We start from the raw sequence: 22,345 nt of genomic DNA, 5'->3' as shown, positions 1-22,345 counted from the left end.
AAAAAAGAGGGCATTCATTTTTACTGGCAGTGGGCTTGAAAGACAAAAAGAAAACATGTCCCGGGCTGACCTGCCCTGGGTAAACACAAGGCCCAAACAAAAACCTTCAAAAAACGCAGCAAGAGAGTGGCAACACATAAAGAGTATAGTCGTTATCAGCTGCATGGCTGACATTTGATGTAGTGAACAAGTCATTGAATGCAGAAAACAGAGTGGAAAATCAACTTAGCTCAAAACCATTAATCAGAGGAATACACAAACACATCGCCTAGAAAGACTATTGTTCATGCAGCCTTTGAGTCAACGCACGCACGTACGCACGCACAACCACACACACCCACACCCACCCACACACAGAGATAGATAAAAACCTAGCATAGTGTGAAGCAGTGCTCAGATCCCATTCTCAGCATTGTGTGAGAGCTGGAGGCAGATGCAAACTGCATAACAGGCCACAACCTGTTTGCTAGTCTCAAAAATGATTACAGAAACGCTGACAAATGACCACAAGTTTCCGGACTCAGGAACAGCGTCTTCACACAGAAGAGGACGGGAGAGAGAAAGAGAGAGAGAGAGAGAGAGAGAGAGAGAGAGAGAGAGAGAAGAATCTAAACAGATAAAAATAACGAGGCTGGGTTGAAAACCACAAGGAAACTAGGCCAGTATATCTTCTAAGGCCCCAAGAGAATCTTTTAGAAAAAAATGTAATAGCACAGTGTGTCTATAATAGGACATGTGTCCATCATAGATGCAGTAAATGAATCACTTAGTGGATTTCCCCGACATTAGCGTCACTGCATGACTTGGTACCAATTATTGTTGATGGAAGACTAACTACATATCCACACAATTGGCCCCTGCAGACGTCATTTGCAGCGGCTTTTGCTGCAAACTAATTAGGTAGCAATGCTTCCTGGTAGCTATATTTTTCCCTGCCCACCTCTTTTACTTTTCATTTTTGTGAGGCAATTTTCATTCAGAAAACTAAGGATACTCAGTCACAGTATGCAGAGCATGCCATGGATGACGCTTGTATCTCTCTCTCTCTCCGTTGTGAAAGAGGTGTGTTTGCTTTTAAAGGCATATAGTTTGAGATTCTAATGCCAAGTGCCAATAAGATGAGAAGACGGTTAGCTTAGCATTAAGACTGTTAGCTTAGCATTAAGACGGTTAGCTTAGCATTAAGACTGCAAACTGGTTCAGAAACAGGTGAAGCATGTGCAACAAAAAGAAAGAGATACGGTAATATCTTTGAGAAAAAAATAAGAACACCTGAAGTTAATATCTGAAAAGCTTCTTTGGACATTTAGCATGCACTTTGGAGACAGTCCCCCACTGCCTCCCTTCAACATTTGCTGCTTCCAGATTTATAAACAGCCTGGCACACACACACACACACACACACACACACACACACACACACACACACACACACACACACACACACACACACACACACACACACACACACACACACACACACACACACACACACACACACACACACACACACACACACACACTGGTGGTTCTCTTCTTTATTTGCATCCATATCACTCTCTCTATACAGCAAACAGAGCCCTCCCCCTCCTCCTCTTCCAATAAACAAACACACTATTCCTTTATTTACAGCACCCTCACAGACTGATGGAGCAAGTCAGCTGTCCTGTCCCCCTGCCCGCCCCCCCACCCCCCCAACACACACACACACACACACACACACACACACACACACACACACACACACACACACACACAGCATCCCTGTTGTGAAACAGGGCTTTTCATTACAGACGACGTCCATTGCAAATATTGGTTCTGGGGCAAGTTGGGAGAGAGTTGTTCATTCTGTCTGCCAGTAAGCTGCCAAATAATGTTGTTGATAGGTTTCTGCTCAAGGTGCAGCCCCCCCCCCCCCCCCCCGACAATCTGCAAAATAAAGAGCAGTCTGCGAGAAAGTGTGCAGAGGATGGAGAGAAATGGTGTTTTTGAAACAGGCCCACAGGCAGAGCAGAATGGAGACAAACAGACGGCGCTTCAATTTTCTGATAACCATTGGACGTTGCCATAGATACTCCGTCCTGCTGCACAAGAGCGTGCAGTGATTGCCTTCCTCTCCCTCTCTTTCTCCCTCTCTCTCCTCCTTTAGCGCTCTGTCTTTCCTTCTTTGTACTGGACCCTATCCTCTCTCTCTCTCTTTCTGTCTTTTCAGTGTGGAGGAGGAGTAGACACTTCTTGTCTGCTCTCCTCTGCTGCTGTGGTGTTGCCATAGAAACAAAGGGGATGGAGATGTACGTATGTTATGTTGTTGTTTTTTTTATCTTTTGTTTGTTTGTTTCCAGGGAGAAACAGGAGCAAGGAGCAATGACGGAAGGACAAAGGGAAGAAAAGAAGAATGGAGAAAAATGGGGAGAGAATCGTAAAAAATCACACACACACACACACACACACACACACACACACACACACATCTTAGGCCGTGAACACATTTATTTTGTATTATTGTTTTTTAGTAAGTGTGTCTCATATTCATTTAAAGGCCTACTTCACCGGTTTGAATATGAAGGTGTATTGAATTCTGAGATCCTATGTAGTATAAATGTGCAAAAAAAAACACTCTTTCTGCCTTTTCTCAGGCTAGGATGAACCGATTTTTTTTTTTTTTGCACATTTATACTACATAGGATCTCAGAATTCAATACACCTTCATATTCAAACCGGTGAAGTAGGCCTTTAATTAATGCCCTATTATTATAGTATTATCATTGTTGTTGTCGCTTTGGTTTTGATTATTACTATTGTTAAATTTGTATAATTGTGCGTGATCATATAATTGTTACACCACTCACTGTAGGTAACCATGAGCCTGCCCTGCATATTGAGCAGTGGTGCAACGGTGTAAACGGTTAGTAAATGAATTGAATGACATGAATATCAGTCTGATTGTATCAAGGTAGAAATGCTTCTTCCAGCTCCTCACATCAGGACATGCTCCAGTGCTGTTTTATTTCATTGTAATTCAATTAGGTGCAAATAGGTGATCTTTCATAATAACAATATATCATAAGGCATGTACAGTATATGTGCCATCACTTAATGATGAACTAATCAGTTATTTAACGGGTGACGAATGATGACACAATGTTTTGTATCTGCTCCCTGCTTGAGGAACAATCGCTAAAACTACTTTGGCCAGCTCATTTGTGAAATTTGTAAAAAAATGTACTGCACATCCTAAACCGAAACCAATGTGTTGGAGGCCACAGAAAGGTTAAGGGAAGACAGCAAGTCAGAGTAAGACATGCTTGTTTTGCATTGTTTCCACTGAGAACTATAGATTGGTCTGGCACGGTACGGTTTGGAAAGGAACGGTAAGCCTAGCTCTGGCTTCTGTTTCCACTGCCGAAAACAGCACCGTGTGACCCAGAGTCGTTAAGCAGCACTGCCATGGCAGCTACAAAACGACGGTGACATCATAACAGCGGGACACAGTGTAGCCGACCAATTAATTCAATGAAGAGGAAGAACAAGACACAGTAAACAAAGAGCTCGGACTAATCAACGGACTGCAGTGTGTAGCTCCACCCTTTTGGGACCGGTTTGGGATGGCTTGGTGCCCTAACCAAAGGGTGACAAAAATAGCTACAGCACGGTATGCTTATTCTGGTACCCTTCCCAACTTTTGACAGTCAGACCGCAAATAAATGCATGCTGTTTCATAACTGAACCGCACCGCACAGCTCCGTGGAAACAAGGCTTATTTAGAATAATAATCAAACAAGAAAAAAAAGGCCTGCTGTCTCCTTTAACTTTCAGGTGTGGTGTGACATTGAAGGCACGTGTAAACGCTGAGTCACGGATCAACAATCCTATCAGCTCCCAGATAGGCTATGTTCACCCAGCACTGCGGGCAGAGGGAAACGCTCTAATTGTGTCTGCAATGACTCAGAGCAGGAAACCCATCGACAGCCGGCCAGAGAGAGAGAGAGAGAGAGAGGGAGAGAGAGAGAGAGAGAGAGAAGAAAGAGAAAGTGAAGCAGGGTGACAGAGGGAGAGACTGAGGAGTGAAACAGCTGACTGAATCAGTCTGAGCATGCAGTGGGAGCAGCAGCTTTGTGGCTGGGCTCGGTGCACTGGAAAGGTCAAGCAGCCATTTTAATAGGTCAGCCCAATGCATACTTACACCTGGAACAATGGACACAATTATACTCTTCTACTCTTCTCTTTCTTCCTTTGCTTTCCACCAACCTACCTTCCTTCCTCCGGTGCTTCATCCCCTTCTCTCTTAACTCCTAGAGAGCACAGCCTGATCTAACCAGCTTATTCCTCCATGATGTAAACGAATACACAAACCAATCAGGTGCTGCCTTCCATTGACTGACGAAAAGTGGCGAGGGCCCAGTCTGACCTGCACTTCTTTCCCTACTCCATCCTCCCATGCCCCTCTGTTTCTTACATTCCTTCTCTCTCCTTTCATCCTTCCTTTATTCTTTCCTTGTTCGCTCGACTTCATTTACATCTCTCTGCTCCTTATTTTCACAAATAAAAGTCACATATTGTGCTCATAATCAGGTTTTATATTGGGATTATGTTTTCTGTTAGAAACTGTTTTCATAGTGTAGGGTCCAAAAACAGTGCCATTGCTGAATCTTTTCTTTTCAGCCTCTGACTGAAACACATTGTTTTATATCCTGTACCTTTAAGCCCCGCCTTCCAAAAAGAACAGTCTGCTCTGATTGGCCCTGAATCTATCTGCTGGTTTGAATCGAACTGCCAGTTAGGGGCCACTCACACTAGGGCCGCGGCCTCGTGCCCGAGCTCATTTGCATGCTAAAGTCTAGAACGTTTGGCTAGTGTGACCACGCCATCCGTATTCCAGCACGGAACAGCCCCTTGGCCACGGCACACTTGGGAGAGGTGTGACCATGGGCCAGCGGGGGAGTGGGGATCTTCAGTCGTGGCTACTTATGACATCATAAGGGGATAGAATACTGGCCTGGGATTTTTTGCACACAGGTTTTCAGAAATGTGGAGGTGGAGAGAAAGAGAGAGGGCTGTTCTCTCTCATACTTTGTCTCTATTCACACCGGCGGGGACCCATATTAAAACAAATCTAGATGTGCCAAAGCAGGATGATCGACTTAAGACGGAAACACTGTGTGGGCATGGAATGAAGTTTGGTTCCCATAACCCTTTGTGCTCTCTTGTTGCCAATGTGCTTGCTTGCATTACACAGTAAGTGACAACCACCACCTTCCTGTTGAAGACAGATGTCAGTGGATAAGAGGGCATCTGGGTGCACATTTCTTCCTGTTCCTGTCATCAGGCAAACCTAATCGTTTATCACATCCTGTGTTCCGTCACTTTCATATTGACCAATAATCTCCACACAAACAAAAAGACGTTCAGCCAGTGACCCAGATCTGAAGAATGACCTATCCGTTTATTCAAAGATCTTTGCTGTGACAAACACATTGATCTCAACATTAACATGACATACGCTCTTGGGTCACACAATATAACTCATGCAAGGGCTGCAGGACTGGTGTGTGTGTGTGTGTGTGTGTGTGTGTGTGTGTGTGTGTGTGTGTGTGTGTGTGTGTGTGTGTGTGTGTGTGTGTGTGTGTGTGTGTGTGTGTGTGTCTGTGTGTGTCGTCAGCAGGCATTGAAGAGTCACTTCCCTGAACGATAAGCCGCTCCACTTCCCCATTCGCGAAAGAACAACCAAATTGCTGCTCGTAAACTTGCACACTGCTGTCCTGCAAGCGCACTGTCAACAACTAGCCATCCTACACAGTTAAGCGCTTGGACTGAGTGATGGTTCCACTACATTGTTGCTTCTACACTCCATACATTAGCTGTAGGCTGAAATGTATTTGTTAAGTACAACATGTTTCCTATTCAACCTAATGCAGACTTAAGTCACCTTTTTCTTAAGTTTGTTGCCACCTATAAACACTTCAAGTCATTCCTCACAGAGCCCGCTACGATTAGCTGTGAGGGATATAGGTTGAGCTGTTTTATTTGATGTGGTAAGTCATGTTGCTCTGATCTAGAATATATACTGTATATATACATAATATATTTTTATATATTATTTTTCAGGCATTATTCAACTTTATTGATAGTTTGGAGAGATAAATGGCATTTACTACAAATCAAGGCTGTGTCTGTTTTCCAAGGGGACACACTGCATGTCAGCTGACAAGAACAACAGTGTAGCAATACAGCACTGTGCGAAACTAGTTCAGTTCTACCCTGACCCATTAGTTGGTTGAATGATTAGTTGACAGATCCACACCTGCTCAAGAACCCCTTCAAGTATAAATTCTGGTGATTTTCCTAAAAAGATATAAGAATATGTTGCTTTTTGATGCTTTGTCTCATTTGCCTGGCCAGATCAGAAGGTAGACCTTGAATGTTGGGCCCTGCTGATCTGTTAAACTAAATCCTCGCAATCAAATTTGCAAAATTTAGATTTAGAAAGAAGGCTTTCCCAAAAGACACGGTAACACAGGTATTGACCTCTTGTAGGAATTTTGAGCAATGTTTCTGAGAGTGGGTCCCCGTTTTGTTAGCATTTCATGCACTCACAGTAAAGGACAAAGTAGGACAACCCAGCAATGGTTTCACGCTGTTCCATTAACCAGCAGTTGGTGGCGATAACGTGCCAAGGAATGTAGCAATGTATAAACAAAGGTATGAAGAAAAAGACAGCCTGCTGCTAGCACCCACCGATATAAAAAATCCCTGCGTTCCAAACTTCCAATACACATACTTTCTGCTATTTAGTATGGTAGAAAAAAGAGTTGAAATCAGCATGCTATTTGGTAGAATATATAAAGAAAGAGTAAGCAATTTAGAACTCAATGTATGTTTTCAATTGGCTCAACTCATGTTTTATAATAAAGGAAATATGTTCAACACATGTATTAGGCCTCAAGGAAGCACCACATGTTTTAGAGTGAATGGAAACTTAACTGTTGGTTTACAGATTTGTACTGGTAGACATCGCCCCAAATCTAAAATAAAGAAAAATGTTTGAACCCTATGGGACCTTGGGGGCCATAGGGGCCCCAGTACAATGACTTAAATGCTAGTTGGTTGATAATCCTGCCTTGATCATATCCTTGTACACCGATTGCATCTGTGTCTCAGACTACTGATCCAAGAAAAAGGCAATAACATGATATGACTTAAGGCTCTGATACTTTTGAGGACTAGTATTCAAATTTCTTTATTAGGATAACCCCTTGAGATGAAACCATCTCGTTTTCGAGGGGGTCCTAGTATATTATAACTAATCATTATCGATTACACATATTGATAAAAAAAATGTATTCACTGCATTGCTGAATACAACATTCAAAACACATGAAAACATTTAGTGCAATACTATGAAAACCAGTCTGAAAAAAGCATGATGAATAAAGCACTTGAAAGCAGATTGCCTTAGGACTTTGGATACATTAGTTTAGTCATCTCCTTTTGTTATCCTCACTTACTAACGGAGAGTGGAATGTGATAAATGCAAGCCTTCAAAAAGCTTGATGAGTTGACAATGACAGGCCTTGGATTCAGAAAATGAAGAATTATTGGAATGCGGACGGAGGAGTGGATTACTTAGCAACTGCACAGAATGACAACAACAACTGCAGCAACTCACCGTACCAACTAAAAACACTAAGAACAACGAGCAAACAGCAACCGCTAGACGACAACAATCACCGAAAAAACGACCTCAACCCGAAAATATGAGACCAGTGACAAGTAAACCAACAAAATAATTATATAATGGGTGTAGCAGGAGTCAACATCCAGTTAGCTGATGGCAGCTCAGTCCACCACTTAAATAGTGAATGGGAGTGTAACAGCAATCGCAAGTAGGTCCATGCTGTTAACCCAAGCAAACTGTAGCCCCTTTTACACAGCCAGTGAAAGCCGGGAATATGCCGGCCTTTCGGCCCTCCGCCCTGCTGTATAAATGCGACCGTTGCGGAACAAGGGAAGAAAGGTGCGAGAGATTGTTCCGGGAATTTTACTACCTCGGGGGGTAGTAATATTCCCGACACAATCAGTTCCGCCTCTCTGTTTAAATGCTCCAGCTTGTTGTTGCGGAACAGGGGGGCGTTTGACGTTCCATAGCCTACGTTCTAAACATGCAACCATGTTAGCAGTTGAAGGACGTGTGTTTAACATTAATCACGGCGGCCTGATGTTCTTGTGACTTCACACACTGTGTGTATGTGTATGTCTGATTGGCAGATCTCTGCTCTCACAAAGAGACTCGCTCACAACCAACCTGTCACACAAACACACACACACACACACACACAGACACAGAGGTGAAGCAGATTGATTTTGTCAGTTTGGTTAACAGTCCCAGTGATGTTGGACTCAGCGCGTAGCGAGATCAACCGGCACATTGTGAGGACAGTAAAATACGGCCCTCTTACTGCAAGCTCCAGCACTTCTGCTCTCAATTCACTGGCCAGTGTTGTTGTTGTAAAGCAGCTGACCGGCGCGGCGCTAAATGTTTACGTCACACCTGACGCTGTTTACAAACACCTCTTTCATTCCGGAACGCTGTGTAAAAGGAGCTACTGATGCGCCAGCAGGCCGGCGTTGCTTGGTTCTGTGTAAATAACACAGAAGCAAGCAAAGCCGGCATTTTGGAGTGATGTTGTTCCATCAATATGCCGCAATCTCTGTGTAAAAGGGGCTTGTATCTCGTATAGTTCATTCATACAGTATCTTGCATGTGTCGTTCTGACTTTCACAGAAGGTCACAGTGGAAGACAAGCTTACAAATTGCTCTGTTGTGACTCCCTTTGAAAGCAGGTCAACATGAACTATTGGGACAAATGGCAGACATGAGCGCACACACCTAAATCAGCCAATGAATTAATGGAGGGAATGCGCTTTAATATCTTTCTAATATCCAACTATTTCATTATAAATATTTCCAAAGAGCAGGTCATAGTGTGAACATTATTTTCAATATATAAAATTAAAATTATATGTACTCACTGTTTATTCCCAAAGTAGTTTAGGCTTTAATATTCCACAGACACAGTCTTATTCTATCAAACGGGTAAACAGTAACTCACCAGCCCAAGAGGGTACAGGGCAGAGACACTGAGAAGCAACTGTAAAGCTGTTTTACATTGGCCTTCTTGGGCACATACTTTCCTTCACGCAGACTGGTAATGGTTATTCAGCATTTTATCAGTTCAGCCTTAGTTTGACTGGAGAGTCTGTTGGGGCTCACACACATTTGCATTTTTATTTTCATTGAATAAAAAAAACTTAAAAAGATGAAAACTTTTGTTTTATAAGTTATGAGAGTGTGGCTTACAAAGACATAAAGACTTCAGGAAAGCAAATGTTTTTCAAATTAGAGTGTGATTCGGCTCTGTCTGACTGACATTTTAAAAGGGTGGCTGCTCACAGTTATAGGTCCCGGTTTCACATCTCTTTGTGGTCTGCCGAGGCCACGGATGAATGAGCTTCAGACGTCATTTAAAGTAGGCGGGACAATAGCATGACTGACAGTTCTCCCTTTCAATTAAACAGACAACATGAACCCATTTAACCCCAAACGAACCCGATTAAAAACAAACTTTATTATTTCCGAAGTGAAAAACAAACAACATGATACATCCTTGTCAAAGAAATCAATGTTTCCTTTATACTAGATATTTAGCACTTAAAGCCGACAGGAGTTTCATTGACAGAAGCTTAACATTAATGTAAGAAGACAGCAATGAAGGTGTACACACTTTTCAAATAGTTGTTGAAACTGAAAGAAGTGTAGGGGTGGTGGTGGGGGGTGAGTGTCCCATCATCATCTGAACAACACACAGCTCTCTGATGAGGCCCATATGAAGAGCTGAACCTTTTGAAGTGTGAATGAGTAATACTGAAGCCTCCACCCAAGGTAATGACAGACTGTTTTAATAGGCAGCCAATGGGAGCAGACCCCGTGTTGTGTTGCATATGATAAACTGTTGGTTGACATAATCTAGCTCTGGTTCTTTTTTACAGTATATAAAAGATTATTAATCAAATGAATTTAAGATGAGAAGATCTCTATAACTCTCATGTATGTCTGTTAAATACTGAGCTTAAGACAGGAGATGGTTAGCTTAGCTTAGCAAAGAGTAAAGACTGGAAGAAGACAGAAATAACTAGCCTGGCATTACTCCAAGCACAATCTGCTTTTTAATCCCCTTCTTGGCTTTCTTTGGTACCTTTTAGACAAACAGGATTGTGTCATGTTGATGTATGTACGTAGGTTCACATTAACATTATCAAACATACAGTAACTGATAGCCTTGTATAAAGAGAAGGTGTCATTATAAAATGAACAATTCATCTGTGCCATTAGCCCCTTTTACACAGCCAGTGAAAGCCGGGAATATGCCGGCCTTTCGGCCCTCCGCCCTGCTGTATAAATGCGACCGTTGTGGAACGAGGGAAGAAAGGTGCGAGAGATTGTTCCGGGAATTTTACTACCTCGGGGGGTAGTAAGATTCCCGACACAATCAGTTCCGCCTCTCTGTTTAAATGCTCCAGCTTGTTGTTGCGGAACAGGGGGGCGTTTGACGTTCCATAGCCTACGTTCTAAACATGCGACCATGTTAGCAGTTGAAGGACGTGTGTTTAACATTAATCACGGCGGCCTGATGTCCCGTAAAAATCACCAAATAAAAGGAACGGCGTATAATCTATCTGATCATAAGGTCCGTTGCTCAATCCAAACCCCCGCGCTTCATTTTGCAGAGTGTATGAGTCTATTTCTGCCCAGGAGAAGTTGTACAATGGGAAAGCTAGTCTAGGCTAAGTAAGGGATAAAGTATAGTGAACGGGTCACTTGCTAGAAATAAAGACCGACAAGCTGAAGCAGGAGCCCGACGCGCAGCTCCTATTTACTTGTTACGCCAGTAAATAGGAACGACCAAGGATACGACCTAGTAACGGGGGAATAGTCTGCTCGCCCTGCTAGACTGTCTGCTTCAGCTGACTGAAGGCTCCGGCTCAGCTGTTAGCCACAGAGCTACTATTTTGCTAACACAACTCAAGACTCGCACACTCTACAAATAATCATTCTAATCGGTCAATATGTTTAACAAGAGCTCCATCTAGCTAACAAAGCATTATCCCCCAACATAAATAACACAATTCACGGAGAAAATTACTGCGGAACATTTACATTGCGGGCTGCAGCCTGAAGTTACTGTCTAACTGTCAATATGCGGCCAAACGTACTCACGTCGTCTTGACTGGATTCCTGTCGGACATTAACCATGACTCCTGTGTTCCCTGCTCTCCTGATACATGCAAAGTCATGTTGAAAAAGTATTCCATTGTTTTCTGAACGAGTAGCAGCCCTGTTTGTAGACGTCTATCCATCAAAACTATGACGTAGATCCTTAGCAACGGTCATTATACCCTCACAAAGAGACTCGCTCACAACCAACCTGTCACACAAACACAGACACAGAGGTGAAGCGGCTTGATTTTGTCAGTTTGGTTAACAGTCCCAGTGATGTTGGACTCAACTGGCACATCGTGAGGACAGTAAAATACGGCCCTCTTACTGCAAGCTCCAGCACTTCTGCTCTCAATTCACTGGCCAGTGTTGTTGTTGTAAAGCAGCTGACCGGCGCGGCGCTAAATGTTTACGTGACACCTGACGCTGCTTACAAGCACCTCTTTCATTCCGGAACGCTGTGTAAAAGGAGCTACTGATGCGCCAGCAGGCCGGCGTTGCTTGGTTCTGTGTAAATAACACAGAAGCAAGCAAAGCCGGCATTTTGGAGTGATGTTGTTCCGTCAATATGCCACAATCTCTGTGTAAAAGGGGCTATAGTTACCTTGCTACTATACGGTGAGTCAGCTGTGCATTAATCACTCAATCATCCAAAGCAGAAGGCAAAATGCCACCAATAAAAGGTCAAATGCAAAGAAGATGATGCGGGAGGTGTGAAATATAACAAGTTCAAGTTCAAGTTTCAACGTGCATAGATGGAAGTTTCTTGCCGTCCATTTATAAAGGAGTGTTAGGTGAACTAGTTGACTGTTTTCTAAAGTGTTTTCTTAAATGCACTTTTTATCATGGTTAAAAATTACCTAGTTTCCCTGAGAGACGTGACTCAAAACGGTCCCAAATAGAGAATGACTGCCGACGGCCTGCAATATCCACTCCCTGTCCACAGTTTGCTCCTAGCATACTCGCTTGTTTGGTTTCCCTGTTTCCCTTCACATTATCTATCACTCGTGGACACACTTAAAGGCCTACTTCACCGGTTTGAATATGAAGATGTATTGAATTCTGAGATCCTATGTAGTATAAATGTGCGAAAAAAATTGAAATCGGTTCATCCTAGCCTGAGAAAAGGCAGAAAGAATGTTTTTTTTAACCCTATATTTCTCTTTCTCGTGACATCACAGAAAGAGAAATATAGGGTTAAAAAAAAACTTACTTTGTAAATATTACTGTGATGTCTTTTACTGTGACATCACAGTAATATTTACAAAGTACGTTTTTTTTAACCCTATATTTCTCTTTCTGTGATGTCACGAGAAAGAGAAATATAGGGTTAAAAAAAACACTCTTTCTGCCTTTTCTCAGGCTAGGATGAACCGATTTTAATTTTTTTTGCACATTTATACTACATAGGATCTCAGAATTCAATACACCTTCATATTCAAACCGGTGAAGTAGGCCTTTAACAAGGCAAAATGAGGGGACCAAGTCCAGTTCTATTCTAACACATCATAAATCAATATGGCTGAAGGTGATATCATTCCCGGCTATAACTCAAATCTTCAGCTAATGGATGCATTGTTCAAACAAAATTGGGAGGATCCAGTAATTGAATATGAGCATGTACTGGAGCTGTTTGTGTGTGTGTGTGTCTGTGTTTGTATTTATATACTAATGTGGACCAACCAGTGGCAGAGAACCCATGCTGTGAGGACAATTATCTTTGTGAGGACATTTTGGCCGTTCCTCACAAAGACAAGGCTAGAGTAACAGTCACTTGGATGAGTGTGTGTGTGTGTGTGTGTGTGTGTGTGTGTGTGTGTGTGTGTGTGTGTGTGTTTTGTGAGTGAGAGAAAGAGAGAGACATATAGAGATAGAGAGAGAGAGAGAGAGCTGACGGAGTAGTCCCTGTATGTTGTTTCTCTTCCCTTTATTTTGAATTTAAACAATACCCCCAACAAGTCCTGAAAGCCCAGTTATCCTGTGTTGCTTCTGCTTTGAGGTGCAGCGTGACGTGCCCTGTGTGATACGCTCTATTCACAATGTGTGTGGTTCCGCTTCAGCTAAGTCACACATTATCTGTATTTTATCTCTTTCGTGACCTGTTTCTGAAGGTTGGATTTCATTAAGTACGCAGATAAAGTAACGTTTGTCATAAGCACTTTTGCATCAAATATACTTATGAATGTATACTTATAAATAGACATTTGAAAAATGCAAATCAATCGACAAATCGATCAATCAGACTTTATTTGTATAGCACTTAACAAAGACACATTATGGACACAGTATGAGTAATAAGCATTAACCAACTGTCAATAGCCTTTACTAAGCATTAATTAACCGTTAATTAATGTACCATTATTGTATGGTGTTGCCTTGTAGCCAATCAAATTGTTCTGTATAGACTTAGTTTATAGATGGGATTGGGAGTATGGACAGTCATCCCGCTGCATAGTGAAACAGAGCTGTTTTTTCATAGAAGTGGGGAAGTTAGGACAGCTTGTCTGCACACGCCACACTGCTCAAAGTGGCAGGCTGTCGAGAGCACTGAGGAAAAGTCAAACCGAGACTACGTAACTTCTGAGAAAGAAGTACCATCTTCCTCTTACAAATGAAAATGTAATTCAGAAGTCATACAAACACCCTTTTGTTCAGGTCAATACACCATATGAGCCATATTATAATGAGGCTTTTATTATTTCCCTGTAAATGTCAATTGTTACATCTGTATTAAAGTGCTGAGAGAACACAGTCTCCCCTTAACTTACGGTAAATACTCGACTGATTACGTACAGTCAATTCTAAACCGATAAAAGTAACAAGTTCTTCTTCTTACAAATGATAAGTGAATTCAGAAGTAATAAAAATTAACATCGGTTCAGATCAATACATCATATGAGCCAAATTATGATAAAGCTTTTGTTATTTCCCTTTAAATGTCAATTGCGGCCGCTGTATTAAAAGTGTTTAGAGAACACAGTCTCACCTTAGCTTACGGTAAATACTCAACTGATTAAGTATTTCAGATGAAGTAAGTTCATTTTGTGCCAGTTATAAATACACAAAAGCTTCTAGTTTTGCAGAGTGTGATGCTGAGGTGTTGTCTGGAAGGGGAGACAACGTAGCGCCTTTTCCCAGTGGGATTAATAAAAGAGCATTTGGTTGTTGCTTCCATATGTCTCTTACTTGCATAATTATAATATTTCACCTCCCACACATTACGCCACTGGGTGCCCTTAAGAGTCTTGGTGGGCGCCTCCAGCATATGTATTGAGATTCAATTCACACCGACTTGCGTCCTGAGAATGGATGTGTGAAAAGGGTGTTAAGAGTTCTGTGATACAACAGGCACAGTTAAAGTAAAGATTCCAATGTTCATCCAAACACAAACACCTTTCTGTTGTGGCCCAGGCAGAGAGACTGACACCGTTTTGCTACCTGCACTGGCTTTATCAAGACAATAGGTCGGTATTTGTGAGACAAGCAACACAACGTTGTGGCAATCACACGTTAAGACACTAAATTGGTAAACGTAATGATGTATAGGGTTAAGTGCTGAAAAAAAGGGAAAAAAAGCAGCTTAAATAGTTGGAAATTGTGTTGGGTTAAAAATATATTGTGATTTAAAGAATGTCCATGAATCAATGTAGACATACTGATTTAGGAAAAATGAATGTGGTCTTGTTCATTTTTTAGAACTATACAGCAGAAGAAAAAAACATTGGTAATAACAACGTAAAGGTGTCATCTCAAAGAGCCTGTGCCTGCCCAATGGAATAAATGCAGCTGGTTTTCTATTGTTTTGGCTAAACTAAAAACTGTAGATATGGATGGATATGTGCAACACTGTGGGCATGGGAAAAGGGTGAAAAGGTCTGTGCTGTCTCACTGTGAGCTTACACGTCAATGTGTACAAGTGAATGACATGTCATATGTATGTCCTCTAAAGCCAAGAAAATGTACTTCCAGTACATTAATGCAGCGAAATAATGTCAATGTATGCATAAAGTGAGCGTGTAATATGAGCCACTGCTCTTTTGTTTCAGGTCCTTTTATTGCCAGATTAGATTTTTAAAGTGTTTGAGTATTCTTTGCTAATAACAGTAATCACCCAAACGCTATTGCATAATCATTGGGACATACATGAGAAGAGGACACTCAAGCCTCTCTGATGTAATGTGTGAAAGGATCCTGTCTGTGGCCCTGCTACCAATAATGAGCCCCCCTCACTCGCGGCACAACCACATTTCTTTCATCTCAGGCCTTTTGTGAGCAAGGCCCAACACAGGAAGTGCTTGCATAGCACTAGCGCCCTTCTTACGCAAATGTGATGTAGGATAGGGTAGTCTGTCAAAGAAAAGGAAAGTGAGTCACAAATCTCTCCGTGAGATCTCTCTCTCTCTCTCTCTCTCACACACACACACACACACACACACACACACCCTTCACAAGTACAGATATAAAAAAGAGACAACACAGAGAAGTTAAGCCCCTAACCGTACCCTTCTCAGATAAAAGAAAATAAACAATTTAATATTGACGCACAATGCAATTTTCTATACAGCTTTCATTGTTGTTATAAATTGTAGTATTTGGCATGATTTAAATTGAGGAATTTAGAACTGCTTTACAGTAAATGCTGCTAAACATTTTTTTTTGGTGCTGAAACTAATGAATCCCTGTTGTCAGCCATTGCTCAATTTCACAATGCTCTATTCTCACGACCATCTCAATTATTTGCCGTGCGTGGGGATGGTGTTGGAGACATTCTTTGCCTCCATATTGGAGGTTACAGTTTCTCTGTACTGGGAGCAGAGCAAATTGGGTCAGCAGCATGGCCATTGTTCCTCTGCCCACACATACAAGCACAACAACTCCACTCAGAAAAATACACATTCATGCTTCAACCTCAAGACAAAAAAAAACAACCTCTTCCTCATTTTTCAAGCCCTCACACTGTACAGAATATGTGACATCGTTCGACCAGCCGACTCACAGACACATGATAGGCCGTGTACGGACTGTCACACACACACGCACACACATGCACACACACACACACACACACGCACACGCACACACACGCACACGCACACACGCACACACTGCTACCACTGTGTCGGATTCAGTTTGCAGCCATAAAGACAAAACAGACTCTGGTTCATTAAAGGACCCCTTGTGATAAGATACACTGCTTTGAGTAATGTCCCAATGTTCTACTATGTTAACAGAATGTGCTGTGCTAAAAGGCAATAAAGGTGCATCGTAACCTTACAGAAGAACTGCATTTCCTTTGGTCTGGTAGAGTTTTACAGGATAATTTATGACAGACAGACAGACAGACAGACAGACAGACAGACAGACAGACAGACAGACAGACAGACAGACAGACAGACAGACAGACAGACAATCCCTGACAGGGCAGGGAGTGTTTGCATTCGGCTCTTTGAAGCAAGGACAATAAAAGGCTACTCTACGCATGTGAGATCCTTGAAGAGGTACTGCTTGATAGGCACTATGTATACGTAGTAACATGAGGCAACAGAAGTTCAACTCCCAGAATGTCTTTGATGGTAGACTTTCTATACCATCTGTATATGCAAGGCAACAACAGTGTGGTTAGGGTAACAGAGACACTCTGGTTAAGACAAATAAAACATAGTTAAGGTTTGGTTATAGGGCCAATTTTGCAGACATGGATCAAGCCTATAGTCCTGGACTGAATTGTACTTTCAAATGGACAAACTCCATTCCATTTAGTACAGTGCTAGGCGGTACTATAGGCTTAATCCATGAAACTGGCACTTAAGAGTGCTAGTGTACAGTCAGTCAGATTCAACTGGTCATGTAGCTACCTGATTATGTTGAGAGGTGTGTTTAACATTGTGCTATTCATGTTTCTAACGTGCAGACATTAGAAACACTTCTTCATATATAAGCAATATTTCAGACCAACAACCCCACTAACTAGAACCTAAATCATTTGCACAAACTCTATTTAAATGAACGCCTTAATTACAGTATCAACAGGGACTGAACCTTGCAAGCCTTATAAATGTACAGAGATAATAGTGTGTCAACTGTTGTGTTGGATTGGATTAGAGTCTACAAGTGTACCAAACAAAAACATAAAGGGCTCACTGACTGAACTGAGCCTGGTTTTCTGCAGAAATGATTCAACTTATATTCAATCTATGTAACCCTTTACATTAGCTGCATGCTACTCCTGATGACTGGTAGCCATTTCGTGTTTGTTTTGGATTCAATATAGATGGCATAGTGAAAAATAAGCTTTGACAATAGAAATTCTCAGGGAAAAAAATACACCCTTTATTGTCTATGAGGCAAGAGATCCCCAGGGAGGTGGTAATGCAACAAGTGTTAAAGGCCTAACAATGCCAGGCACTTTTCCCATAATTTTTTCTAACTTTAGAAATACAGTTTTTGCCCAATACCTGCTCCCACAGACTTTGATTTCCAGGCTGTCTGGAGCTGATATTGACTGGCCAAAGTTCGAAGGGCTGCCCCTAATGTAACCACAATTAAATATATAAATCAGTGATAAGCCTATGTAGCTCGCAGCACACCACCTAAAACCACATCTAGAAGAGGTGATCAGTGCAATAGAAACATCCACCAAACCAACAAGTAGTTAGTTTACCAGACGTTAACTGGAACTGTTCTTATACACCATTATACATCTAGTACGTGTCAAAATAGTGTTTGCTGAAGAGTTAGCATGGTGCTTATCACTCCACCAGTAGTCTAACTTGGGCTATAACACACAAGAAAAACTATTATTTTCGATAAACCAACAATTTGGGTTTCGGTGTCATGTCTACTCATTCCTGTAGCTGTGTGGTTTGGTCGTATAAAACCTCTTTCATGGTATCATAGTGACACATGAGCATGCACTTAGATGATCTATTTTGCCTTCATGTGTCAAAGTGGCTAATATACATTTATATTGTATTAACAGTGTGTCAAACAACAATGTGAAAACAATGTGACCATGTAATAAAATGTTAATTACGTTAATGAGGTGACATGATGGGCAACTCCAAATGAATAAATAACTGTTTGCTAACTAAAGACAGATGAGAAAGACAGACATTTTTTTTACTGCAGATTTAGGTTGGCTCTCTTGTCTTTAACACTCCAGTGGGTCACTCAGCACTATGTCCATGAAGCCTACTTCATTAGCCATCACGTAGCATCCCATTAGTCGTAAACTAATCCGCAGTCTCATTGAGTGATAGTTAATGCTGATGCCAAAAATTCAGCAGCCAAACCGAGCTTGTAATGCCTGTTAGCAAACAGGAAATACAGGCAGGGAATCTGTTATCAGGCAGTGTATGCAAACCACAGCCAATGAGCTACAGGGGATGCATGTATGACATTCAATGTATAGGGGTAGAATAGAATCTATAACAAAAACACATGTTCTTCCATGTGTGTGGATGAATAAAGCAGTATGGTGTGTTCACGTTGTTGCTTTGTGACCATAGGAAAAGGCTCCTAATATATAAAGCTTCAGGACCCAGTGTTATATATTGTATAGATTCATTCATAATGAATAATAATTCATAAGTATCCTTTCACTAATAGGCTACCATAAGGATACACCGACAACAACAAGTTAATGTATTCAAGCAAATTAAAGAATAATCAGTGCTGGTGGTGGTGACAAATGAAAAGAACCTCAACGGTCAGCTCCAATCAGTGATCAGTATGAAAGGAATGACCAATAGATCAATTTAAATGTTAATAGAATGGTTCAACATTTCAAGAAAAAGCTCAAGAAAAGGCAACAGAAACCATTCCTGTACATGTGGGTGCATTTTTTATATACAAAAATAGGCATAGGTCGCCCATCTAGGTTAGACTGAGGCAAAAAAGCTAAAAAAATTAAATGTTGAACTGCTCCTTTAACAAATGCAGAAATCAATGCATTTCCCCCACAAAAAGGCCTACATCCTCTCATAGGTTTTAAAATGATTTGTTGTGCGTAGTGGGGAACATTAGCTTGATTATTAGACAACGCTTGTCCGGGTGGGTTTTTAACCACTGAACCCTTTGACTAGAACAATTGGCTTTTTCTTCCACGATAACACAGTCTCCAAGACATGACACACTACAGTATGCCACTCAGCTCACTCCTCCAGCATATAGGTGTGATAGGCAGACATCCAAAAAGCCTTGAACAAGGTGTGTGTTGATAAAACAATGGGGCCCTGGCTTTATGGGAAATGTCAGAAGTGTTGATAATAACACAAGGGGAAATAAAGGCTTTTGTTATTTTGGCATTATTCTGCTGAATTACTAACAATTACAATTGATTACTGAAACACATGACTCCTGTAGTGGTTCATAATCACACAGTGTGATTCTCCCCAGGCTGATGTGTTAAAGTAAGCATAGAATGGCATATAATAGCATAGACATTATTATAGAATATAATGAGGGTATTATTGTATGTTAAAGGTGCACTACGTAGTTTATGGGGAGGAGGATTTGTTTACGTTTGCAGAGCCTGCAGTTAGTTAACCTAACTTGCGTTACTTTACATGTAACCCTTAGTATTGAATAATTCTATCACCGTAAATCAAAACATTGTTATTTAATGTTATTTTGAGGCACCTGAAAGCAAACATAAGACGATGTTTGTAAAGAAAACTGTGGGCCCTGCTGCAGTAAACAACGCCAGTGAAACAGCTAACTTTTCAGATAGCTATAGTACTATTTACTGTATGGTGTCAGACTGATACACTGAGGAGCAGGGGCGGATTTAGGCATCCTGAGGCCTAAGGCAAACACATGTATGGGGCCCTTAACGTCCCTCTCCTCCCCCTTTTACTTCAGGAATCTACACTTGCGAGTGATATTGCGCATCCACCATCACCCAACTGGGAGAACAGGATGGTCTGCCGGTCACAGAGGTACAGTATGTGTAGAACAATGAAGAGATAGAGAGAGGGATGATGGGGTGGGTGTGTGTGTGTGTGTGTGTGTGTGTGTGTGTGTGTGTGTGTGTGTGTGTGTGTGTGTGTCTGTAATGTGTGTGTGTGTGGTAGGGTTGGGGGGGGACAAAGCAACAGTGTATATCGGACCCTATCAGCAGAGCAGAGAAAGACTTCTGAGTAAAACTGCGTCAAACAACAGACTGTGCGTAAGCTGGGCGCGCGACTGCTGCGTCCAGACAAGAAAAGACAAACACCCAGGCCGCCTCTGGAATGTGGAACACGGCAGCATATAATATAATAGACTCTCACACACACACACACACAGGCGTAATAGGTCACATTAAATATAAAAGGCAACCCCCGCCTCCCTCCCCACTACATAACAGTTCAGGGGGTTGAAAATGTATGATCCTTCTTAAATGTAACTACTGTATGTATGTACCAACAGCTCCAGACATATAACTGTAACCTTGCCGACCTACCACATGTTTAGCCCAATCAAATACACTTCACTTTTTCTTACCTTCAGGGTTTCTGCTTTAGATTGTGTCAAGTTCCTTATAGTGGACCTGTCAGAGTAGCCTAACACTTTCTATTAAACCTATTTATTGTGATTTGACTGTCTGGGGCCTAAGGCTTTAACAAGGTCTCAATCTCTAATAGACTAGTAGTTGTTGACTGTACATGATTCCTATAAAAAAAATTAAAAATAAATAAAACATCCCAAATCCAGTGTGATGTGTTTTAAATGTGTCGAAAGTTTTGAATAATACAGAAGAATAAATATTTGAAAGCAATACTGAATGAAAGCCTTACTGAATTTACTTTTCCATTACATGATACATATTTTGCATAGAAAAGACAACGTTTTCCACCATGTATGGATGCAGGAAAGGCACAAATTGATGCAGAAAATGTCAACGGAATACAGGAAAGTAAAGGTGGAGTCAGTCATTATGGGGATCGCTTGTTTTCAAAATCACTTTTTTTTTGTCAAAATCAGTGAATATGCTTTTCGCCATCCGCTCCTTTTCCATGCTGTAGTGGCCTATGTGTGCTGAAAATAAAATGTGATGTTAACACACAGCCTAGGCTCTGTACACTGGTGTGTAAACAAGGTGGTATGTAAACACCTTTAGCTAGCAACATGCCTGTTTAAAGAGCCAATAGGCTGTGTATATTTTCATTGGATTTGTATTTTACCCCAGTGCACACACAGTAGCAAACACGTACAGGTAGTAGATCGTGAGGAGGTATTTCACAGATGTTGACAACAAGCAGTTTCCAGAATCACTGACTCCACCTTTAATATGTTCACCCCAATGTTGAGCCCCCCGACCACACACACACACACACAGATCAAGCGTAGCATACAGTAGATAGAAACGCGACTCACAGTGGCCGAGGTGAGGCTGCCGTCGGTGAGCGTGAGGTGGTGCGGCTCCCACCTCCGCAGGAACTTGGAGGTGAGGATCTTGCTGAGGAAGGTGCGCGGGTGTTTGACCACGCACACCTGGATGTCCCCCTCGTGCAGCAGCTTGTAGCGCATGCCGGAGCTGCTGCAGTGGTGCAGGGCCAGGGACCTCTTGTTCCCGCACGGCCCTGCGCCCAGCTTGGTGGCGGTGCCGGTGGTGCCGCTGCTACTGTTATTATTCCCTTCCGACATCTCCCCCAGCAGAGGCTTGTTCTCCTCGCACTGATAGAACTGGTTGTTGTGCAGCTCGTTGCCCCCACCGCCGCCACCTCCACCGTTGTTGAAATCCATAGTCCAATAATCCCAAACAATGTAGCGTTTCCAAAATGTTACTATTCTCTCGAGCGAAGCCAAAATTTTTTATCAAATAAATAGAAATGGATCAGGTCGCTCGAGTCGAGCTGGAGGAGGGGAGGCCGAGGCGGGGGGTGGGAGGGGGTTTACCTACCTACCCACCGCTGTAGAACACGACCTCGGTTTACAGTAGACACGGCGGCCAAGACGGGCGCATTAAAAACGGCCACCCCCAAAACAGTTGTCTTCTTATGGCCAGGGTATTATCCAGACGAAGGGGAAGCTTTTATGATGATACAGTGCAAATAATCCACCATTTTCCTTCTTCCCCCACACGAA

The 22,345-nt window shown here is 42.0% G+C and overlaps 1 protein-coding gene across 1 annotated transcript in view; it reads right to left on the bottom strand.

Annotated features, from left to right (window-relative positions):
• Nucleotides 1–22,003, bottom strand: part of cmip (c-Maf inducing protein) — a gene marked incomplete at its 5' end in the record, with an annotated part of 47,476 nt that extends 25,473 nt beyond the window's left edge. Inside the window, one exon of the mRNA XM_080027724.1 lies at nucleotides 21,635–22,003. Coding sequence (XP_079883850.1) covers nucleotides 21,635–22,003 — 369 coding nt within the window. The remainder of the gene's footprint in view (nucleotides 1–21,634) is intronic.
• Between the last annotated feature and the right edge of the window lie 342 nt (nucleotides 22,004–22,345).

The sequence above is a fragment of the Ammodytes marinus genome (assembly GCF_949987685.1).
Source record: "Ammodytes marinus genome assembly, chromosome: 5".
NCBI lineage: Eukaryota > Metazoa > Chordata > Actinopteri > Uranoscopiformes > Ammodytidae > Ammodytes > Ammodytes marinus.
Note: the sequence above shows the minus strand (reverse complement) of the source record. Positions and strands in the feature narration are given on the sequence as shown.